The sequence below is a fragment of the Phragmites australis genome, chromosome 4 (genome assembly GCF_958298935.1).
Source record: "Phragmites australis chromosome 4, lpPhrAust1.1, whole genome shotgun sequence".
In the NCBI taxonomy this organism is placed as follows: domain Eukaryota; kingdom Viridiplantae; phylum Streptophyta; class Magnoliopsida; order Poales; family Poaceae; genus Phragmites; species Phragmites australis.
The window spans coordinates 5,742,907-5,762,275 of record NC_084924.1 but is presented as its reverse complement, the minus strand read 5'-3'; the positions used below and the strand labels follow the sequence as shown (position 1 = coordinate 5,762,275).

Sequence of the window (19,369 nt, the reverse complement as noted above, 5' to 3'; positions counted from 1 at the left end):
ACTGTGGTTATGTCTGAAGTCAATAAGAAAACAGTATCAATTAACTGCATACAGCCTATCTTCATGTTCAATATGCTAATTAACTACCTCTTCATATTCAATATGCTAGTTAGCAACATGAATTGCATTTACTAGATAATGAGTTCTTGGGAGGAACAAGTTAGGGAATTCATGTTAGATCAGGAAGAAGAGGACGATGAACTATTTCTGGCTATTATCCCTGCTATTCACTCTTACCTTCACGATGAGAAGAGGCCAGTGAACACGTCATCACTTCCTGGTGCGAAAAAGATCAAAGAAATACTGGAAGGTCATGAGTTGGTGCAGAGCTGAGAGTTCGGGATGGAGCCTGAAATATTTAGAGCTACAACAAATTTTCTTAGGAGGAAGAATTTGTTGCGTGATACACATGGTGTTTCCATTGAGGAGCAGCTAGAATTAAACCTAATTTTTAAAAGGCCTAAAACATTTATTTAAAATTTTGTAGAATTATTTTATAGCATAGAAATGATTAAAAAAATTTATAAAATTTATTTGCATTTTTTTGGAAATAAACTATTTTTTTATATGCATAAAAACAAATTTAAAGCATTTATTCTATCAAAGAATTCATTTATAAACATTATCATAATTAATATATATTTTCTAAACCATTTTCCAAATTATAAATTTATTCTAATATTTTTGCAATAATTTTTAGACTAGAAAAACATTAAATAGTCATTTACAGAAATAAAAACAGAGCTAAAAACATTTATAAACGTTTACCTAAACTATTTTCTATTAAAGAAAACCTATTTCAGAATATTTAGATTATCGCGAATTATTTTCTAACGGAAAAATCGAATTACTGCGCAATCGCTGATGTCATCGCTGACTGGGCTGCTGACTCAGCTAAAAAGCGCTGACTGGCTACTCTGACACGGACGCACACGTGGCTGCTGACTAGACTAGGTTGACTCGGCGCGAGACTCATTAAATCCTACGCACTCGATTTCAATCGGACGGCCGAGATCAACCAACGCGAAGGGGTACGCTACTTCTAATCTACACCGCACATCAAGGATCGGACGGGGGGAAATCATGGCTACCTCGGCTCCGGCAGGATGGCGACAGCGACGAGCTCGGGACGGCAGAGGATGGCCGGAGACGGGTAGAGATGACGCTACGGTGGTCGAACGACGTCGACGAGCGGCGGAAGAGGAAGCAGAGGTTGCGGCGACTCCGTTTGATGGCTTATCGGGCTTCGGGGAAGACTAGGAAGGCTCAGTGACGACTGAGCTTCAACGGCGAGCTTCGGCGGCGTACGGAGTTGCGAGCGATGGTCGGAGCTCGACGGCGAACGGTCGGGGATGACAACGTGCGGACGGAGAGCACTGGCGGAGGTTCAAACAGCGTCGGGGAAGCGCTGAGCGACTCGGCGACGATGACGGGGTCCAGAAAAGGTCCGGCGACTGCGCTAGGGCTCACGGTTCGAGGAAACTCAACGAGGTTTGCGGAATTGGGCGCGGTGGAGTGCAAAGACGCTCGGCCGAGGGGTTAATTGAGGTTTTATAGAGGGGAAAGGGAGAATTGAATCGATCGGCGGAGATTGAAGGCATCGGCGAAAAATTGGCTCTGTTTCCTTGATTTCATCCACTTTCCATCACAAAATTGAACTGGTGTGATTGCCCTCTTCATTGTGGCGTCAGTTTCCAAACGATCGTGGCTTCCTTCCATTATTCATGCGCATGATCGACGGAAAACAGACGGGCGGGCGGCAGAGGAGGGGGAAGCAACGGGGAAGAGAAAGCAGCTGATAGCTAGGTCCCACACAACGGAGAGAGACAGAGAGAGGGAGAGATTAAGGAGGGGAAGGGAAGATCCGGCGTGACAAGTTCAGAGGTCAGTTGGGATACACGGTGTTGCAGAGTCGCATTAGAAGTACAGAGTATGCTGAGATACTAGATTAGGATCTATGTCGGTGTCACTACACAGCAAATGCAATGCACCCTCGTGATGTTTGGTCACTGCTATGGGCCATATACTGAGTGACAACAGAGAGAATCTGAAGAAATTGCACTTTTTTATCTCTCAATCTGCAAAGATTTTTTTTGTTTTTTGAAACAATCTCTTGATCTGCGAAGTGCCTAGGGAAGTTCCAAAGAAGATCCAATTGCTAGATCAACCATAGGAATGCTGAATGACTGCCATTTCTACAAGGATATTAATAACTGAACTAGCACAGCCCTATAAACTAGAAGCAAGCTCAGGTTAGTTCAGAGTTTGAACAACGTTCCACAATCTTTCTCGCACCACACCAGAGTATTAGACCATATATATAAGCAGCAAGTAGCATATTCATAGCTAAAAATGTGCACGTTGCAGTGTCACTATCTCGAAGAAATAACTGGGTAAGGAATTGCACAACTGAACAGACGCAGGCTTACTGAAAAATAAGGAAGATCTTCGAAGTCGTTCTCGAGATGCCAGCGCTCTACACACCACAGATCAATTTTGATGGGAACCCAGGTAACCAACCTTGACAAGAATACGAGATCATAGTATGCAACTCATTCCATCAGACCAGGCCATGGCATTCAAGTTATTTCCAAGCTACTGCCCTTCAAGCCAAAGTGAGACAATATGTGCTCTGTTACTTTCTGCAGAGAGAGCAAATTAGCATCAGCTTTCTCCACAGATAGATGAACACTAAAAATCAAAATCTAGATAAAGTTTACAAACAGAAGATGATGATGTGAAAATAATTTGATATCCATGACTCCACAAGGTTTCGCAATTGATGAAGAAACTGTTCCTTCACATGGCAGTACGGCAGCATGACACCATGGCAGGATGCACATGCACCATTCCAGGAGAAATGATTGGTATGTTAACTTTTGGAAATATTGGGTTTCTACTTTTGAAGGAATATTTTGTAGAGATATTCAAGGAACATTATAAGTTGATTCCAACTTTCAAGGAATAATAAAAAGCCAACAAAATACATGTTCTAATTCTCTTATTTTAGGATGAATTACCTAGTGCTCACCTTAGGCGGTCAAATTTTATGAAAAAATTGCATTTGCCTTTTTATAGAGTGCCAATATCTTCGAACCTATTGGAATCTAGTGAACCTTTTCATGCATAATGGATAGACCAGACAGCCAGAGCTAGTAGAAGCTCATCGGCAGGATATCAGACACGTGCATATAAGCCAAAATAATGCTCCATTTCATGGAAAGCTACATCTAGACTATGGCGACCAAAAGCATATCAACATCTCCATCACTTAGTATACGTTTCCTATTTTGCTTGGCCAACAATACAGACACAACAAGGTGGTCAGCTATGGATAATTTAATACATAGGATCACAGACACAACAAGGTGGTCAGCTATGGATAATTTAATACATAGGACCATGTGAATGATTACCAAGATAACCTTCTCTTTGGAAAGGGACTCCTATGGTAAACAGATTACAAATTTGCTGATGTAGAGTCTGATGCAACAACTTGGTACACTTTATATGCACACCCGATGGACAATCTGGCATCCATAAGAGGTAGCAAACTTTGATCCCACAAACTGTTCGTAGCCATAACAGAAACAAACTCCATGGTTGCTCCTCCTCAACCTCATGCCATGGTGCTACCCTTCCCTGCACAAGGTCATGTCATTCCACTCATGGAGTTGTCCCACAGGCTTGTTGAACATGGGTTCAAGATAGACTTTGTAAACACCGAGTTCAACAACGAGCGTATCCTCAAGTCCTTGGAAGACAAAGGAACCATCCCTGAGGGAATCCACATGCTATCCATTCCAGATGGTTTGGACCCTGCTGATGATCACACAGACATTGGCAAGTTGGTCGGGGGCTTATCAGCTGCCATGTTCAGTCCCCTTGAGGAGATGATCAGAATCAAGAAGATAAAATGGATGATAGCAGATGTGTCCATGAGCTGGGCGCTAGAACTGACCAACACAGTGGGCGTACGTATTGCCTTGTTCTCAACTTACTCAGCATCTGTGTTTGCACTAAGGATGAAACTTCCCAAACTGATAGAGGATGGTGTAATTGATGAAAGTGGTATGAAAGAATCAAATCCCTTTGAGCAAAGCAAATGCCATATGTCATATGACTAAGTGACCAAGAACACTGAATTGATGCAGGGAACGTGAAGAGGCACGAGATGATTCAACTGATGCCACCCATCGACTCAACCGAGATCCCCTGGGTCAGCCTCGGCAGCACCCAGGAGAGACGCAGAGTCAACATCCGGAATGTCCTCAAGACTAACCGATTGATGGCACTTCCTGAGGCTATCATCTGCAACACATTCAGAGAGGTGGAATCTGAAGCGTTGGCTGTTCTCCCCAATGCGTTGCCCGTCGGTCCGCTGGTAGCACCCATGTCGAGGCCGACTGGTCATTTCTGGCCTGAAGACCAGACCTGCCTCACCTGGCTTGACACACAAGCCCCAAGCTCCGTCATCTACGTGGCATTTGGGAGCTCCACTGTCTTTGACACGACAAGATTCCAAGAACTTGCCAACGGACTTGCGTTGTCTGGTTGGCCATTCGTATGGGTGGTCCGGCCAAACTTCACCAAAGAAATCGAAGAAGAGTGGTTCAAACAATTCAAGCACAGTGTCGATGGCAAGGGATTGGTCGTTTCTTGGGCGCCCCAGCAAAGGGTACTATCACACCCTTCAGTAGCTTGCTTCATGACGCACTGTGGGTGGAACTCGACAATGGAAGGTTTGCTGCATGGTGTCCCGTTCTTGTGCTGCCCCTACTTCGCTGATCAGTTCTGCAACCAGAGCTACGTGTGCAACGTGTGGAAAACAGGCCTCAAGCTTTGTGCCAATGAGCAAGGGGTGGTCACAAAAGAGGAGATCAGGAACAAGGTCGCGCAGCTGCTGGGAGACGAGGATACCAAGGCGAGGGCAGTTATGTGGAAGAACAAGGCATATGCAAGCATCAAAGAGGGAGAATCCTCACATGAGAACTTGCTCAAACTTGTGAATTTGCTACGAGAAGTCTGATATTTCAGAATTCAGAATTGTTGCAATAATGAAGAGTTGGGTTCCGTGATTGATTGTTTTTATCTATGTGTGCGAATTAGATGTATAAGACCTTGTTTCTCTAATTTAGAGGGAGTCATTCATATATAATGCATACACCCTTTGTATGCTTTAGCGTATAGAAATTCGATAGAAATAGAGCTGCTGTTATCGTAAGTTAACATGGGAGTGGAGGTGAGGTTTATTCGTCAAAATTAAAACAGAATAAACACCATAACAAAGATTGGCATGTATATATAGCTTATCAAAGCGCCATAGACAATTCATGGGAGTAAACCTTCTCTAGAAAGGACTGATAGATTAGGAACTGTTGAATTAGAGCTAGACAGGCTGTGTAAAAGCTCTTGATGTTCAATTATTCCCTATGGCTGTGGAGAATAGCCAGGTACTGAAAGTATGAAAGTGAGACTGAAGAACAACTCCAACGGAGCTGCTTTGTTGAGTCTCTCAATCTCCATGGTGCCCACTAACAACACTCCAACGCAAGCGACTTTCAAAACTAGTAAGGACAGAAGGATACTGATACACGATGCCACAGCTTACCTGAGAAAGGAGCACGCCGTTGGTGCTCGGGACATGTTCGACGGAATGCCGGACCCCAAGGGCGGGACGCACCGCGGCAGACACCGCATAAAAACTGCGTCACTGCATCCCACGGAAGCAAACGGCCGTATCGAGGATCAGCAGTGGAGGCCAAGGCTCGCGGGATCCTCGCCGTTCTCGGACCGGGGCGGCGGCGGTCGTGGGGTTCCGGAAGGCGGCTCCAAGGTTAACGACTACGCCACCACGGCGCGCGCGCGTTGCAAACCCCCCCCTCCCGCGACGCCGGGGGCGCGACGCGCCTCCTCCTCCTCCTGTCGTTCGCTCCCCCTGCTGCTCGCCATTCGTGCAGCCTGCCGCCTGCGTCGATGGATGACGATGCACAACACGGATCACGGAGCAGGTGGCGTTTCCGCTTGCGCTCAGGTTGTGCTGGTTACGTATCAGTTTAGCCCAGAACTAAAAAGAGTTTGGGCCAAGTTGGGCGTTTATTAGATTTTGGGTCCAAGACGTCCGATTACTGGCCAATTATTGACGCTAAACGAGCCTGATTCATCTTTCCTAAGATTTCCGAGTCCAAGATTGTAGAATATGTCTTGAATTGATTTATTCAACTTGCACTCCACAAACCTGTTTTAGCACTAACCGATTCCACAAGTACCGTCGCTTAGAAAAGTGTTTAAGAACATGTTCAACAATATAGATTAGCTACTATCTATAAGATAATATTATAGTCAACCTCTCCATAGCTTAAATGTAGCCGGTCCATAAATTTAATGTAGATCACTTAATTAAAGAGTAGACTATGTAATAACATCCCAAAGAGAAACCCTATACAACTCCCAATAGCTATATTTTGAGAATTTAACTAAAAAGACCACTCCAACAGCTTCCTAATACGACTCCGTATCTTTACCAAGCCCCAAAGTCGCCCTCCAACCTCGTTACTTCTAGCGAACATCTCTCGCTCCCTATTCGACCTTGTCTCCACCCACCCATCTTGCCTGGAGTACCTTGTCCCCGAAAGCGTTCATCCGCTCCGGCTGCGCAGCCATGGCGGCCACGGCGTTGAGCTCATCGTCGGAGGGCTCCCCGTGACCAAGCCGTCGGAGAACCGCTTCCAGCTCCCACCACGGAATCTTCGTGAGGACCAGCACGGACCATGGCGTAGAGGACCGCGCTAACATGTCATCCGAGGAGGACAAATGACGAAGACGCCGACACGAACAACGGTGCCTCACTACATGAGAGGGATCGCTTGTCGCTGTCGTCCTTCTTCTCATCCCATGTCCACTTTCTCTCTCTTCTCATGTTGCCTCCCACTGCAATGTTGCTCTCTTTTTCTCCTATCAGCACCAAATCGAGCATCCAAGTTGCCAATCGAACCACATGCCTCCAAATAGAGCTACTCACCATCAAAATCGAGCTCCCACACTGCGAATCGAACCCAAGAACAGCCAAAAATAAGATCACATGCCCCAAATCGACAAGCTAAAGTAACATCTGTTTGTTCAGTGTCGTCCTGCTTCGCCATTGCAGCACGCCCGAACCCCATAGCTCCCGCACATGAGCAGTGACCTCGGACCAGCACCAAATCGAACTCCACTCCTCGAATTGAGCTCCTACTAGCCTGAATCGTGTTCTTTTCTACCATATTGGGCTCTCCATGAACTCCCCTCACAGATTGGAAGAAGAAGGGGAGGAAAGAGAAGGGCAGACCAACCAAATAGACAAATGAAAACTTGCTTGCTTTACCGAGTGAGGCGAGGTGAGGCAAGCCAAGCAAAGGATTCAAACACGCCCTCTGTTTGCTCGTGAAGAGGAAAAGGGGAGAGAGAAAGAGGAAAGGTAGAGATAACGGGTGGGGTCCATCTGTCGGTGATATATAAGAGGAAATATAGGGAATGGGGTATCTAGAGTCTGTTTGGAGAGGAAGGAGATTTAAAGAGAATATATTATTGGGAACACTCTCTATATGAGAATATAGGGGGTGAGTTTTAGAGAGGCTCTTAGAGATGCTCTAATAGTTAAAAATTTAACTTTTATCTCTTCCCCTTATTCTCCCTTGACATGGAAAAAACTGACGTGAATAACTTTATAACTAGTTGATATATATTGTTAACGATGCACTAAGATATTTTAACAGCAGTTTGTGTAGTATTGTATCTCTAGCTTTCTACCTACCTGCACCACAGCCGATACGTGTGGAACTCAAACACCATGTGTCAGCCGTGGAGCCATCCCCCGCCGTGTGCGGCATGCAAGAGGTGCGCGCGCACCATCGGTCGGTCGGTCAGTGGGACCGAGTAGACTGGCAGATGCGATGCGATGATATCGGTCAAAATCTAAAAATAGACAACATACTAGAACTGTATTTATAAAAATAGATAATATGATGTCGTATTTGCAAATATAGCATGTGTATTCGGCATCTTATTCACCGAATACGGGTTTTTGGTACATCATGCACCAAAAAAGAGTGGGCTCAGGTGTATTCGGCACCTCATATGTCGAATACGGCATTGTGCACCGTATTCGGCATATGAGGTGCTGAAAACCCACCTTATTCGGCACATGAGGTGCCAAATACGGTGCACAGTATCGTATTTAGCATCTCATGTGCCAAATACAGTGGGCCATGCGGTGCTGTCGCCTCTGCCACGTGATGTCCCTTGTCCGCGGGTAATAAAATTGACGAATGAACAAGTACGAATCAATTATTGTTGCTGAGGCCCATAACCTTATCCCTGTTGGTAATTGGTAATTGAACTGTGTGGTAATATTCCTCCTTGTATCACTAATGTTAAGATGCATAGTGCATAGCTGTTGAATACCTAGATCTCAAGATGGCGGTGGAAAGTGACGACACAAATTAGTGGAAGAATGCCAGTTGTGCCAATCAATGCTATCAGGGTAAGATGATTGTCGTCTCCGATGTGATGATTGGAAGTTGTATGGATAGGTACAAGCAAATTCACCATCATCTTTAGAGTCATCAGTGTCCTCCGGAGATAAAGGCATTAGCAGGAGAGGTCATTATGGCATGAAATCATCGTCATCGTCATCTTGAGCTATCACGGTAGGAGCACGCCCTATTTTCTTGTTGGTTGTACGTCATCTCGATGTGTTGCGTGAATATCCTCTTGCAGTGTTCTTTGAACCTTCTCTTGTATTGCTGCTAGAACGTCGAGGTATTGGTGGCATAAAATCATTATTCTTATTGTCCTCATCATTTTTTGGTTGAATAGTAGAGAGCGCTCTTGTACCCCTTAGGTTCGCTGATCTTCGTCGTCTTCTACGCGAATTAAGCATCACACCCTCGCCGAAGAGCATATACATCACCAAGAAGTTTGGGATGTCTTTGTTGATCAACTCTGTGTCTTTCGGGAATGCCTAATAAAAAAGAGGAGCATTTGAATCAATGGAAAAAAGATAAGTAGGGTGATTAAATAGAAAATGACGAACCTGAATGTGAGATGCATACTGGTTGAGCAACATCAATATCCTTCTTTTAGCTTCTAGAGAAACCTGGCATAGAAGAATGATCGGCTAGTTCGCACATCTTGAGATACCTTTGACGTCGCTTGTGCAAGAGGGCATTAAGATCATCGGTGGTTACATGATGGAGCGGGATGGTTAATGCAGAACTGAAGGGTCCAGCATACAATTTGGACACAACTTGAATTATGTTTTTCTCCTTGAAGGGATCATTCTTCCCTTCACACACAACATGCATGGAGGCATTAACTGCTATATCGATTGTTGTAGGTATCCATAAAAAGCTTGTACTAGAAGATCTCGCCATAGATTTATTGATCCTTGACTACAACGTTCTGGCTCTGCACCAAATCATGGATATCTGTTTATTTAAGAAACATTAAACAAGAATTAATTATCATAATTAATATATAACAATACTTAAAAATAACTAATAAATAAAGTTATGTGCCATAATTATTTGACAAATATTAAATAAATTAAAAGTAATTACATTAATAATACAGTGAACAAGACATAATAGAGATGACTATGATAATAAAACGAATAATACAATAACACACTCACTCGTGCGCCCGTCCGGTGTCTCGTGGAGGAGATACTGGCACGACCTATCGATATCTGAATTATCTTTATACATGTTTAGTAGAATATATTTACATGTTGTTCATGTACAACAAAAAGCATCTGATCATGCATAAGTCTGAGTCACGCAAACAAGAGGATGCGATGAGCCCTTCAATCGCAATTTCGGTCACTCGTGACATACGTCATGGATCCCACTCCACGAGATCAACGCTGAGGACGTCCAAATCACTAATCACCTAGGAGTAACTACCATGGTCTTGTTGTTGACTCCATCTCAGCTTGACATGAATCCACTAATACCCTATCGTAGGCCTTATATTATCTGCAATGCCATCGAAAATGGGGACTGGATAGTAGCTCTTGCTTACCTAAGGCCGACAAAATGGGAGGTACTCCCAGCTCCGTAGCTGTAAGAGGTGTAGACAGTCTATAACATATCCATTCTTCTTTTACTGATGGGTTGTAGCACAGAATCCTCTGTAGGTTGTGCAAGCACAACAAATCTCCAACTATAAGATATCGGCTCATAAGAACTTGACGCGAGCTGACACATTAACCATACAATTAGGATAAAATTGTCTGCCGTGTTACTGAACATAACACCTCATAGTGATACATAATTGTAGCATCGTCTGCATCCGGTGGGCATAGACTAAACTGTGGTAACCCATGAATCCAAGACACGCAGAGCCAACATTCTTCATATCATATTGCACATCAAACCTACAAGATGCAGAGGGTCAATAAAGCTTGAATAACACTAGAACGTTTGAAGTGCATTAGATAACAAATAATTATCTGCCCTTAATATAACCCTTCCACTGCTCCTTTGCTGGTTGTAGAACTACTAACGGGGCACCCCTGATCTGCATCACGGTCAGCATCGCCATTTCCCTCGATGTTACAACCATCTCGTCAAAAAGAAAGTGGAACATGTGCATCTAAGGACACTATCATTCGACGAGATCTATGAGCAGTGTCGTTTCAATCGATGGGAGATATGTCCTGCTATCATGAGAGCGAAATGTAGTAGTCTTCCTGTGCGAGTGGCTCGTAGAATCGAGGGTCTAACTTCTTAATCATGTCGACACTTCAGACACGCAACGGAAGCAACTGCAAAAATATCCGATACATGTTATCAATAAGTAACAAATTATTATGGCAATTAAAAAGCATATATAATCGTGGTACTTGCTATCCTGTGAAAATCATCATTCCCATATGGTTCTCATTGTACCGCTGTTGAAGAAACTCGGGAAGACCACATGAGCCATGATAATGATTTTAAACTTCATGGTTCAATAAAAAAATATCGTCTGTGATGCCAGTATCATACGATATATTACAAAATAGGTAGTACAACTAATAGGTGAATAACGATTTAGAATACAAACCATATCTATGAATAACTTCATAAAACAAACTAAATTGCAACAATTCTAATACAATATAGTACGATGGTGGACTGATAGTTCACTATTGGGTCGGGCAAATCCTCCAATCATGGCCAGGTTATTTGCAAAGTTTGCACTTACGTAGGTCATCAACAGCATCTGCTACATCCATATCATCTTGCAGCCTCATGGCTCTAGGCCTTCCAGGATCCATGCATCGTGCTTAGGGATAAGGTAACTACTTAGCCCCCTCAATCGCTTTGTAGCTGCTTCCAATGTTGAAAGAACACATCTTTGGAAGCTATGTGCTCTTCAATGCATCGATCGTGAAGTATAGTGATACGTATTGTGATCCATCGTTGTTGTCCATATCCCTGCAAGCGGCGAATACATAGGAGCACGAGATATGGTGCAGTTTTAGCTATTGCATGTGCACTTCATTTCGTGAGGCCCAAGTTGATATTGCCGCACGGTGTCTCCTGCACTATACCCTGAAGCGTACCTGCAAAGGCATATGAGCTCGAATTCATTGTTGTACAGGTCGTAGATCCTGGTCCAATGAAAGTGTGTCTTATTCCTCCTTCTAGATATGATTTTCTCCACCTTAGGTGTGAATCGCGTGTTGTACTCCATAGTAGCATTACCACAGTCTCGAAAGTAGTCCGTTGTTATATAGAATGTGATTTTAATGATGACACACAACGAGAGGCCCCATACATCCTTTAGGATATTATTGAACGCATCAGCTATATTCGTTGTCATAATGATGTACCTAACATATGATAAAATAATTTTAGAATGGCTATTTGCATAAGAAAGGGTAAAATATGATCATTAAAATGCTAAGTGCTAAACTGACACCATCAATGCATGGATTAGAGCCCAACGCTCCACTGGCTTCCCCGCTATCCACTGGCTAAACATAACACGTGAATGGCTAACGATAGTTCCTCCACACACCATTTGCGTCTGCAAATGGTCCTCCTGTGTTGGTTGCTCTGTCATAATCTTTGAGTGCTTTCATTTAATTCTCTCCATATCTTGTTGAATTTCGTCTACTGGTTATGAAGATACAACCCTTTGAATATTTTTACAAGAGACTTGTTGTGGTAACTTGTGTACTGGTTCTCAGCCAAGTGTCGCATGCACCACCTTCTCTCCACATAAGGCCATGCAATGGAGTAGTTTGTGCTATTATACAACACGTCCAATGCATGCAAAAGGCATTTATTGCGGTCTGAGATGATGCAAACTCGTTCCCTATTGTCCACAACAAGTGTCCTCACCAAGATAAGGAACCACAGCTAGCTATCATTATTCTCACTCTCAACCATTGCAAAGATGAGAGGAATGATCTGATTATCTGCATCCGCTGCCATCGTTGTCATAAGGGTACTATAGTACTTGCCGCTCAGAAATATGGCATCCACGAATACAACTGGCCTGCAATGTCTAAAAGCTTCGATGCATTATCCAAATGACCAGAATAACATAATGAGATATCGGTTAGTGGTGATATATGACTGTCGGAGGGTTAACTCCTGTCGCAGGGATCCTGAGGGACCCCTTTTTAGAGATTCGGCCGGGGGGATGATTCTGAATATGTTTGCCGGAGAAATAAATGGATATGAATGCGATGGCTGGCAGGGTGGAATGATCTAGTGCGGAACGAAGTAAATGCACTAGGGTTTAGACAGGTTCGGACCGCACGGAGGCGTAACACCCTACTCCTGTATAGATACTATAAATGCCTTGAGAATGTCCCTCAAGGATGTTACTGGTTACAAGTTTGTCTGACTATCCTAGAGCCTGGGGCTCCTTGTTCTTCGGTATGTATGTATGTATCTGTGGGCGTTTGGTGCTCTTGGACTTCTCGATCTTCTCTACTTCCTTAACTGCTTCAGCCTTTCCTGAGCAAATCGCCCCCCTCTTTACGCTATCTTTGCAAACAAGCCTTCTTCTTCCTTGCGCTCCTGAGCCCTCAACCTCCCTTAGGCGATCAGAGCACCTCTCTTCCCCCACCGTTCCAGATCATCCCCCACCCTGACAAGATGTCGAGAGCGGGAGGAAGCCGTCGCGACAAGACACCCGACAGCGTGCTGCCGGAGTCCCGGCTTGTGAACGAGGAGGCGGACAAGGTGCGGAAGTTGATGGTGCCCGAGTTCCAGCGGGGGGCCTCGGTGGTGACGCCGGCGAGCTTCCCGCCGGTGACGGACCGGCCGGAGCGCATCGTCCTCTTCACTTCTTTTGTGGCGGCCGGGCTAGTGCCGCCGTTCTTGACCTTCTTCCTTCAGATCCTCGACACGTTCGGGATCCAGCTGGTGCACCTCAGCCCCAACTCCGTCGTCATCCTGGCGGTCTTTGCCCACCTCTGCGAGATGTTCGTGGGGGTGCCGCCGTCGGTGTCGCTCTTCCGACACTTCTTCGTGCTGCGGCCGGCCGGGAAGAAGACGGGCTTCTCCACCGCTGACGTCGTCGGCTGCTGCAATTTCTGGCAGCGGGACGGCCTGGGGGAGCAGTACATTCATCAGGTGCTGCGGAGCAAATGGGAGGACTGGCAGCGTGACTGGTTCTACGTCGACGTCAGCCCCCACGACCGCCTGGCATTGCCGGAGAGGGTGGTGGAGCCCCAGAAGCCAACCTGGGAGGCGTCGCCGCAGGCGGACGAGCGGATGGAGCCAGTCCTGGAGCGCATCGACTTCCTACGCCAGGCCGGGCTTACTTCGGTGATGGTGGTGGCGGACTATCTGCGCCGCCACCTGGCGCCTCTGCGGGAGCAGGCCCGGCCCTGCTGGGTGTACACGGGCTCCCAGGACATCACCAGGACCCAAATCGGCGCGGAGTGGGACCTGGACAGGGCGGCTCTGAGGGGCCTGCTCCGGGTGGTGATCGGGGTGGATGACCTGGGTCGGGCGGAGCTCCCCTGGAAGGAGCTAGCGCTCTGCGCCGACCCGAACCGGGTGGCGCTGCAAGCGAAGCTGCCGGAGTTCGACGCCCAGGGGCTGGTCTACCGGCCAGGGCGCCGGAACCCCGGGACTATCCAGATTCCCGGGGCGGACGAGGCGACCGGCGAGGAGGCCGCAAGCGGTCCGGTGCAGACCGGTGGCCCGGGCGCCGGGCCGCAGGCCAGTAGTGGGGCTGCTGCAGGCAGCAGCCGCCAGGCCGGAGGAGGAGGCGCCACCGGCAGCGGGGCGGTGACAGCGCCGGGGGACAGAGGGAAGCGCCCCCGGACTTTCATTCCTACGCCGACGTCCTCGCCGTCGCCATCGCTTGGCGAGAAGGAGGGAGGTCGGGACGGCGAATCATCCAGCGCGGGGCCAGCGACGGGGGTGGCATCTGCGGTTTTGGAACCAGACCTTGATCTGCTTGGGCCTGGTCTGGAACCCAGAGACCGCGCGGCGGCCCCGCAGAGCCCCCCGCGAAAGAGGAGGAGGGAGGATTCCGGGCCAACGCCATCGGGCCCGGAGTACAGGATCCCGGAATCAAGGTGGCAGTACCAAAGACCCAAATCCGCGTAAGTTTTCCCCCTTTTTCTTGAGCATGCCTTGCCCGGAGTGAGTCAAGAGACTGACCTTATTTTCTTTTGCAGGCCGCCTACGGACGCCGCTGGAGACCAAGGACGGTCGGAGGCGCCGAGGCCGGCTCCAGCCCCCGAGCCGAGCGCGCCGGAGGAGCCGGAGCGGCAGGCGCGCCGGCCGAAGCAGAGCCGCAGGCGCCGCCCTGCCCCGAGCCGATGGCAGAGGTCGCGCCCGAGCAACCGGCGCCGGTGGAGCCCGCCCCGAGCACATCGAGTGCGGGGCGGATGGCCTCGTCGATGGCGATGCCTGCGTGGAAATATTCGGGGACCCCGAGCCCCTCGGAGAGGGCTCGCAGGGGACCCAGCGCCCGGTCGTCGCCCAGCTAACCTGCAGAACCCCTTCCGGACGTGCTAGGGAGTGCCCGGGAGGTGATCGGGCGGCTGGAGGCGGCCGTGGCGGGGGAGAGGACGCTTCTTGAGGCGGGCCATGCCGCCCTCTCTGAGGAGAGGGAGCGGCTAGCCGAGGGCAGGCACCTTTTTGAGGCCCGCATGGCCGCGGCGCGCGCTGCCAACGAGAGTGAGCGGCGCGCGATAGAGGCGGAGCGAGAGGCCTTAGAAGAAATACGCATGGAGGCTGTGCAGGAGCAGGAAGAAGCCGCCCACCTGGTCGAGACATCGCGGCAGCAGGCTACCGAGGCACTCGCCAGGGAGAGGCAGGTGCAGGCTCGGGAGGAGGCGGTCCTGTCCCGCGAGAGGACAGTGGAGGCCTCCCAGGAAGACTTGGCCCGCCAGAAAGGCGAGGTTGAGCAGAGCCGCGTCGAACTCCAGCGTCGGTTGTAGGAGCTCCAGCGCCGGGAGGAGGACGTCCCGATCCGCGAGACCGACGTCGGCCTCACGGCGTCGGATCTGACGCCCGGGAGGAGCTGCTGATCCACCGGGAGACGGAGGCTGCCGAGGCGTTGGTGGCCTCAGCTGCTCGGGAGGAGCGGGCCGCCAAGTGGGAGTCAGAGCTGACTGCCCGTGAGCAGGCCCTCTTTGCCCTTGCAGAGTAGGTGAAGCAGGCTGAAGCCCAGGCGCCCGGTGCCGCCTCGGCCGGCGCGGCCGAGGGACTGAGCCTCGAGGAGCGGCTGCAGAGCATGAAGGAGGAGCTCGAGACCGCCAAGACCGAACGGGCCAACGTGAAGCTGATGATGGATGACATCCTTCGGCAAGCATGGAGGTCTGTGAGGGTGGCCGGGCTCGGGCGAGTCCATGTGGGAGCGAAGGGGACGGGCATCGGCCACATCACCCTTGGCTTCAAGAACATCAGCCAGCGCCTCGAGGCGCTCCCCCAGGCAGTGCAGGAGCTAGCCGCCCGGGAAGGGCGTGGCTTGGCCCAAGCGGTGGCTGAGCACGTCCTGGCCTGCTACCGGAGCCGGGATCCGAACTTCTTGCTGGAACCAGCTCGGGAAGGGGTGGTCGAGGCCGAGGAGGAGGCCGCCCGGGAGGCAGTCCGGGGCGCCGCCTCCGAGGTGGCGGCTTGCTTCACGCGGGAGGCGCCCTGATTCCGGACCCGGGGAGCAGCGGCGAGGAGGCCCCACTATCTTCCGAGCCTGAGGGCTCCGACTTAGATTAGGCTTTTGTAATTTTCTTTTTCTTTGACTTGATGTAAATATGGGAGTGATCCCTCAGAATAGCTGTCCTTTTGTGAATATAATGGAAGCCTTTCTTTGGGGTCGCAACTCCAGTGTTCTTCCAAGTGCTTGATGAAGTCTCTGTTCCTTTCATTTGATGTCCCGAGGAGTACTCAGTCAGACCGAGCCCGACCTTTCCCTCCCCGAGAACGAAGTTGCCCCAACCATTCGTCACCCGAGCAGTGAGGCCTTCTTTGCGCGTTCAGCCCCCAAACTCTCGCGAGTCCGCAGTGGCTAAGTCAAAAGACAAAGGCACCAACTTTCTTACTCGGGAGATAGGTCGATCCAGCACGGAGCATACCACGACCAATGAACACTTTTCCATTTTGCGACCACTCAAACAGGTAGACTGGAGACATGTGCGGGCGGAAATGCGACCAAGAATCCCCACGGTTCGGTGGCACCCGGGTATGACAGACCAGACCGAGCATCGATAGCCCGCCCCTGGGGCCTAGGCTCCGGACTACTCTTTGCTCGAGCGATAGGATTACCCGAGAACCCCAGGGACTCGGTGATGCCCGCGGGACTGCCACGACACCGAACACCACAGCCACCATGAAGGACTTCGGTCAGACATCGCCGTTCGTACGGTACACCTTTCTACTGTCCGTTCTGTCGTTCCGGGAAAAGCGGACACGTGGCAGGGTTTTGTGCGCGAGGAGACCATCTCGCCGAACAGATTAGAATACGAGGGCCCCGAGGATAACTCGGGAACAATACATTACTGAATGTAACTTCATATGAATTTAACCACTTACCGAACAGCTGTCAGCTTTTCGGCCGACCGATCCAGGAGAGGTATGCGCTCCGAGCTCGGGGTGCCCGGGAACTTGGTTCCTTCGATTGGAGCGCCCGAGCACTGGGGAGCGCAGTTGTAGCATCTAGGCCCCTAGGAAAGAGGTAAGAGTTTCGGTGATTAATGACAACCGTATCTTTGTGACTAACGTATGTGCTTTGAGCAGTATAAAGGAAAAAGAAAAACTTATTCGACAATGATGTCTTGATAACTCTTGCCCGTTAAAAAGCTTATATGGACGATCGAAGGACCGGTACATGAAGGATAAGGATCTTCTAGTTCTAAGTGTCACAAGGAGATGAAGGACACTTAGAGTAGTATAGGTTCTATTTTTTTTAGTCTTTTGACCGTACTATAAAGAGAGGTTAAGAGTTGTAGCTTGACCTAGGTGAGTCTAGATATAGTCGATGCACACTTGTGACTTTCTATTGCTAGGTTAACCTCAAAAAGCTTTTGGTTCAGAATCAAGAAGTTAGAACTCAAGATGGCTTTGAAATAGATAAATTCAGCGAAACTTCAATTCACCGGATGATCCTCTGCATAAAGAGTGATTTCACCGGAGCAAATTCCTAAAAGTTCTAACTTGAAAATTTGTTGAAGACCACACTGGATAGTCCGGCGTTAGAGAGGTGAGAACACCGGAGAAATTGAAAGCAGTGAAGTCTAAAATTAAATCTACACACCGGATGGTCCGGCGTAGCAAAGAGTAATCACCGGATGATTTTATACAGAGAGGTTGCAAACAATCATCTGGCCGGTTACAATGTGCAGGATGATCCAGCGTAGAATAGGGTAATCACCGGATGAATTTACACAGAGAGGTTGCAAACTATCATCTGGCCCATTTCAATGCGTCGGATGATCCGGCGTAAGTCCGGATTAAACACCGGAGGTTTAACGGCTAATGGAACAGTTAACGGCTATTTTGTCAGAGGTATTAGCACCGGATATTCCGATGTGAAGTGAGTTATTCACACCGGAACTTTCGGCGTTAAGAAAAAGTTATGGGTTGTTAGGCAACGGCTAATTTTTGATCCTTAGCCTATAAATACCCACCCATTTGGACCTCTCAGTATCTCTTGCGACCCTGTAGCAGCTCATACACTTGATGTGTCATTTAGAAGCAAGAGAGAGAGCACTTGTGTCAATTCTAAGTTCTTAGTTGAAGATTAGGGACTTCTTTAAGTGCTTGAAGAGTAACAAGTGTGCATCTAGCTGTTGTCTAGGCTTGGTCTCTGTCAAGTGAAGCTTGAGGCTTATTACTCTTGGTGGTTGGCAACACCTAGACGGTCTTGGTGATCGGAGGTTTTCTCGGTGAGCTCTTGGAGGACTTGTGGGAGCCCCGGGAAGAGATGATGTACTTGGTTTGATGCCCGCCAATTCGGAGATAGAGAAGGGGCAATCAAGAGGGAGCACTTGAGTCTTGGTGACTCAAGGGGGAGCTACATCCTTGGTGAATGCTCCAACGAGGACTAGGGGGAAGTGCCAACTTTTCGAAACCTCAGGAAAAAATCGGTGTTCTCTTCTCCAACTATTTACTTTCCCGCATTTTACTTTGAGTATCTTTGCTATTGCGAGTCCTTCTTTAAAATTCTCTCTCTTGGTTATCTTGCTTATTTAGTTACCTTGTCCTAGTTTAAATCACGTAATCGCATTCTCTTTTATCTAGGCTAAGGTTTTATTTGTTTAAGCGGTAGAAGTTTTAATTAGCGCCCAATTCACCCCCCCCCATTCTTGGGCCATTTGATCCTTTCAGCGGTGGGGAGCCTGGGACCAGGCGATCCTGACCACTCATGCCTGAGTGGTAGGACCACCCGAGGACCCCTAGGCCCGAGCAGCGACCTGGGCGCTAAGGCCCTCGAGGTCGAGCTGCTTTTGCTTTTGATTGTTGATTTGTGATTCGAGAAAAATAGAAAGATTCTTTGCTTGGTGCGCTCAGTTAGTGCGGTACTCATTATAGGCTGCTCTTGTTTTCGACCCGAGACCTCTCGAATACCCAGACCGGCGAACTATACAGGCAGAGGCATAACCCAGATGTCATATGGTTCGGTGGCGCCCGGGTATGATAGACCAGATCGAGCACCGACAGCTCGCCCCTGGGGCCTAGGCTCCGGACTACTCTTTGCTCGAGCGATAGGATTACCCGAGAACCCTAGGGACTCGGTGATGCCCGGGGGACTACCACGACACCGAACACCACAGCCTACCACGACAGACATAAGTTAGCGGCAACTGTCCGCGCGCATACCGATCGGGATTCTTTTATCAACGGGGAAAATGAGAGAGCAAATTTTT

At 48.6% G+C, this 19,369-nt stretch overlaps 1 protein-coding gene and 1 long non-coding RNA gene across 2 annotated transcripts; one reads left to right on the top strand and one right to left on the bottom strand.

Annotated features, from left to right (window-relative positions):
• Window positions 1-2,305: 2,305 nt before the first annotated feature.
• Window positions 2,306-6,052, bottom strand: LOC133915414 (uncharacterized). Its single transcript, XR_009909323.1, has 2 exons — window positions 5,612-6,052; window positions 2,306-2,642 (listed from the first exon to the last, which is right to left on the bottom strand). It is a non-coding gene; the product is annotated as an uncharacterized LOC133915414 (long non-coding RNA).
• Window positions 2,669-5,193, top strand: LOC133915412 (UDP-glycosyltransferase 83A1-like). Its single transcript, XM_062358558.1, has 2 exons — window positions 2,669-4,071; window positions 4,155-5,193. Exons 1-2 carry the CDS (start codon window positions 3,600-3,602, stop codon window positions 5,027-5,029), a joined length of 1,347 nt encoding a protein of 448 aa, XP_062214542.1. The 5' UTR covers window positions 2,669-3,599; the 3' UTR covers window positions 5,030-5,193.
• Window positions 6,053-19,369: the final 13,317 nt, after the last annotated feature.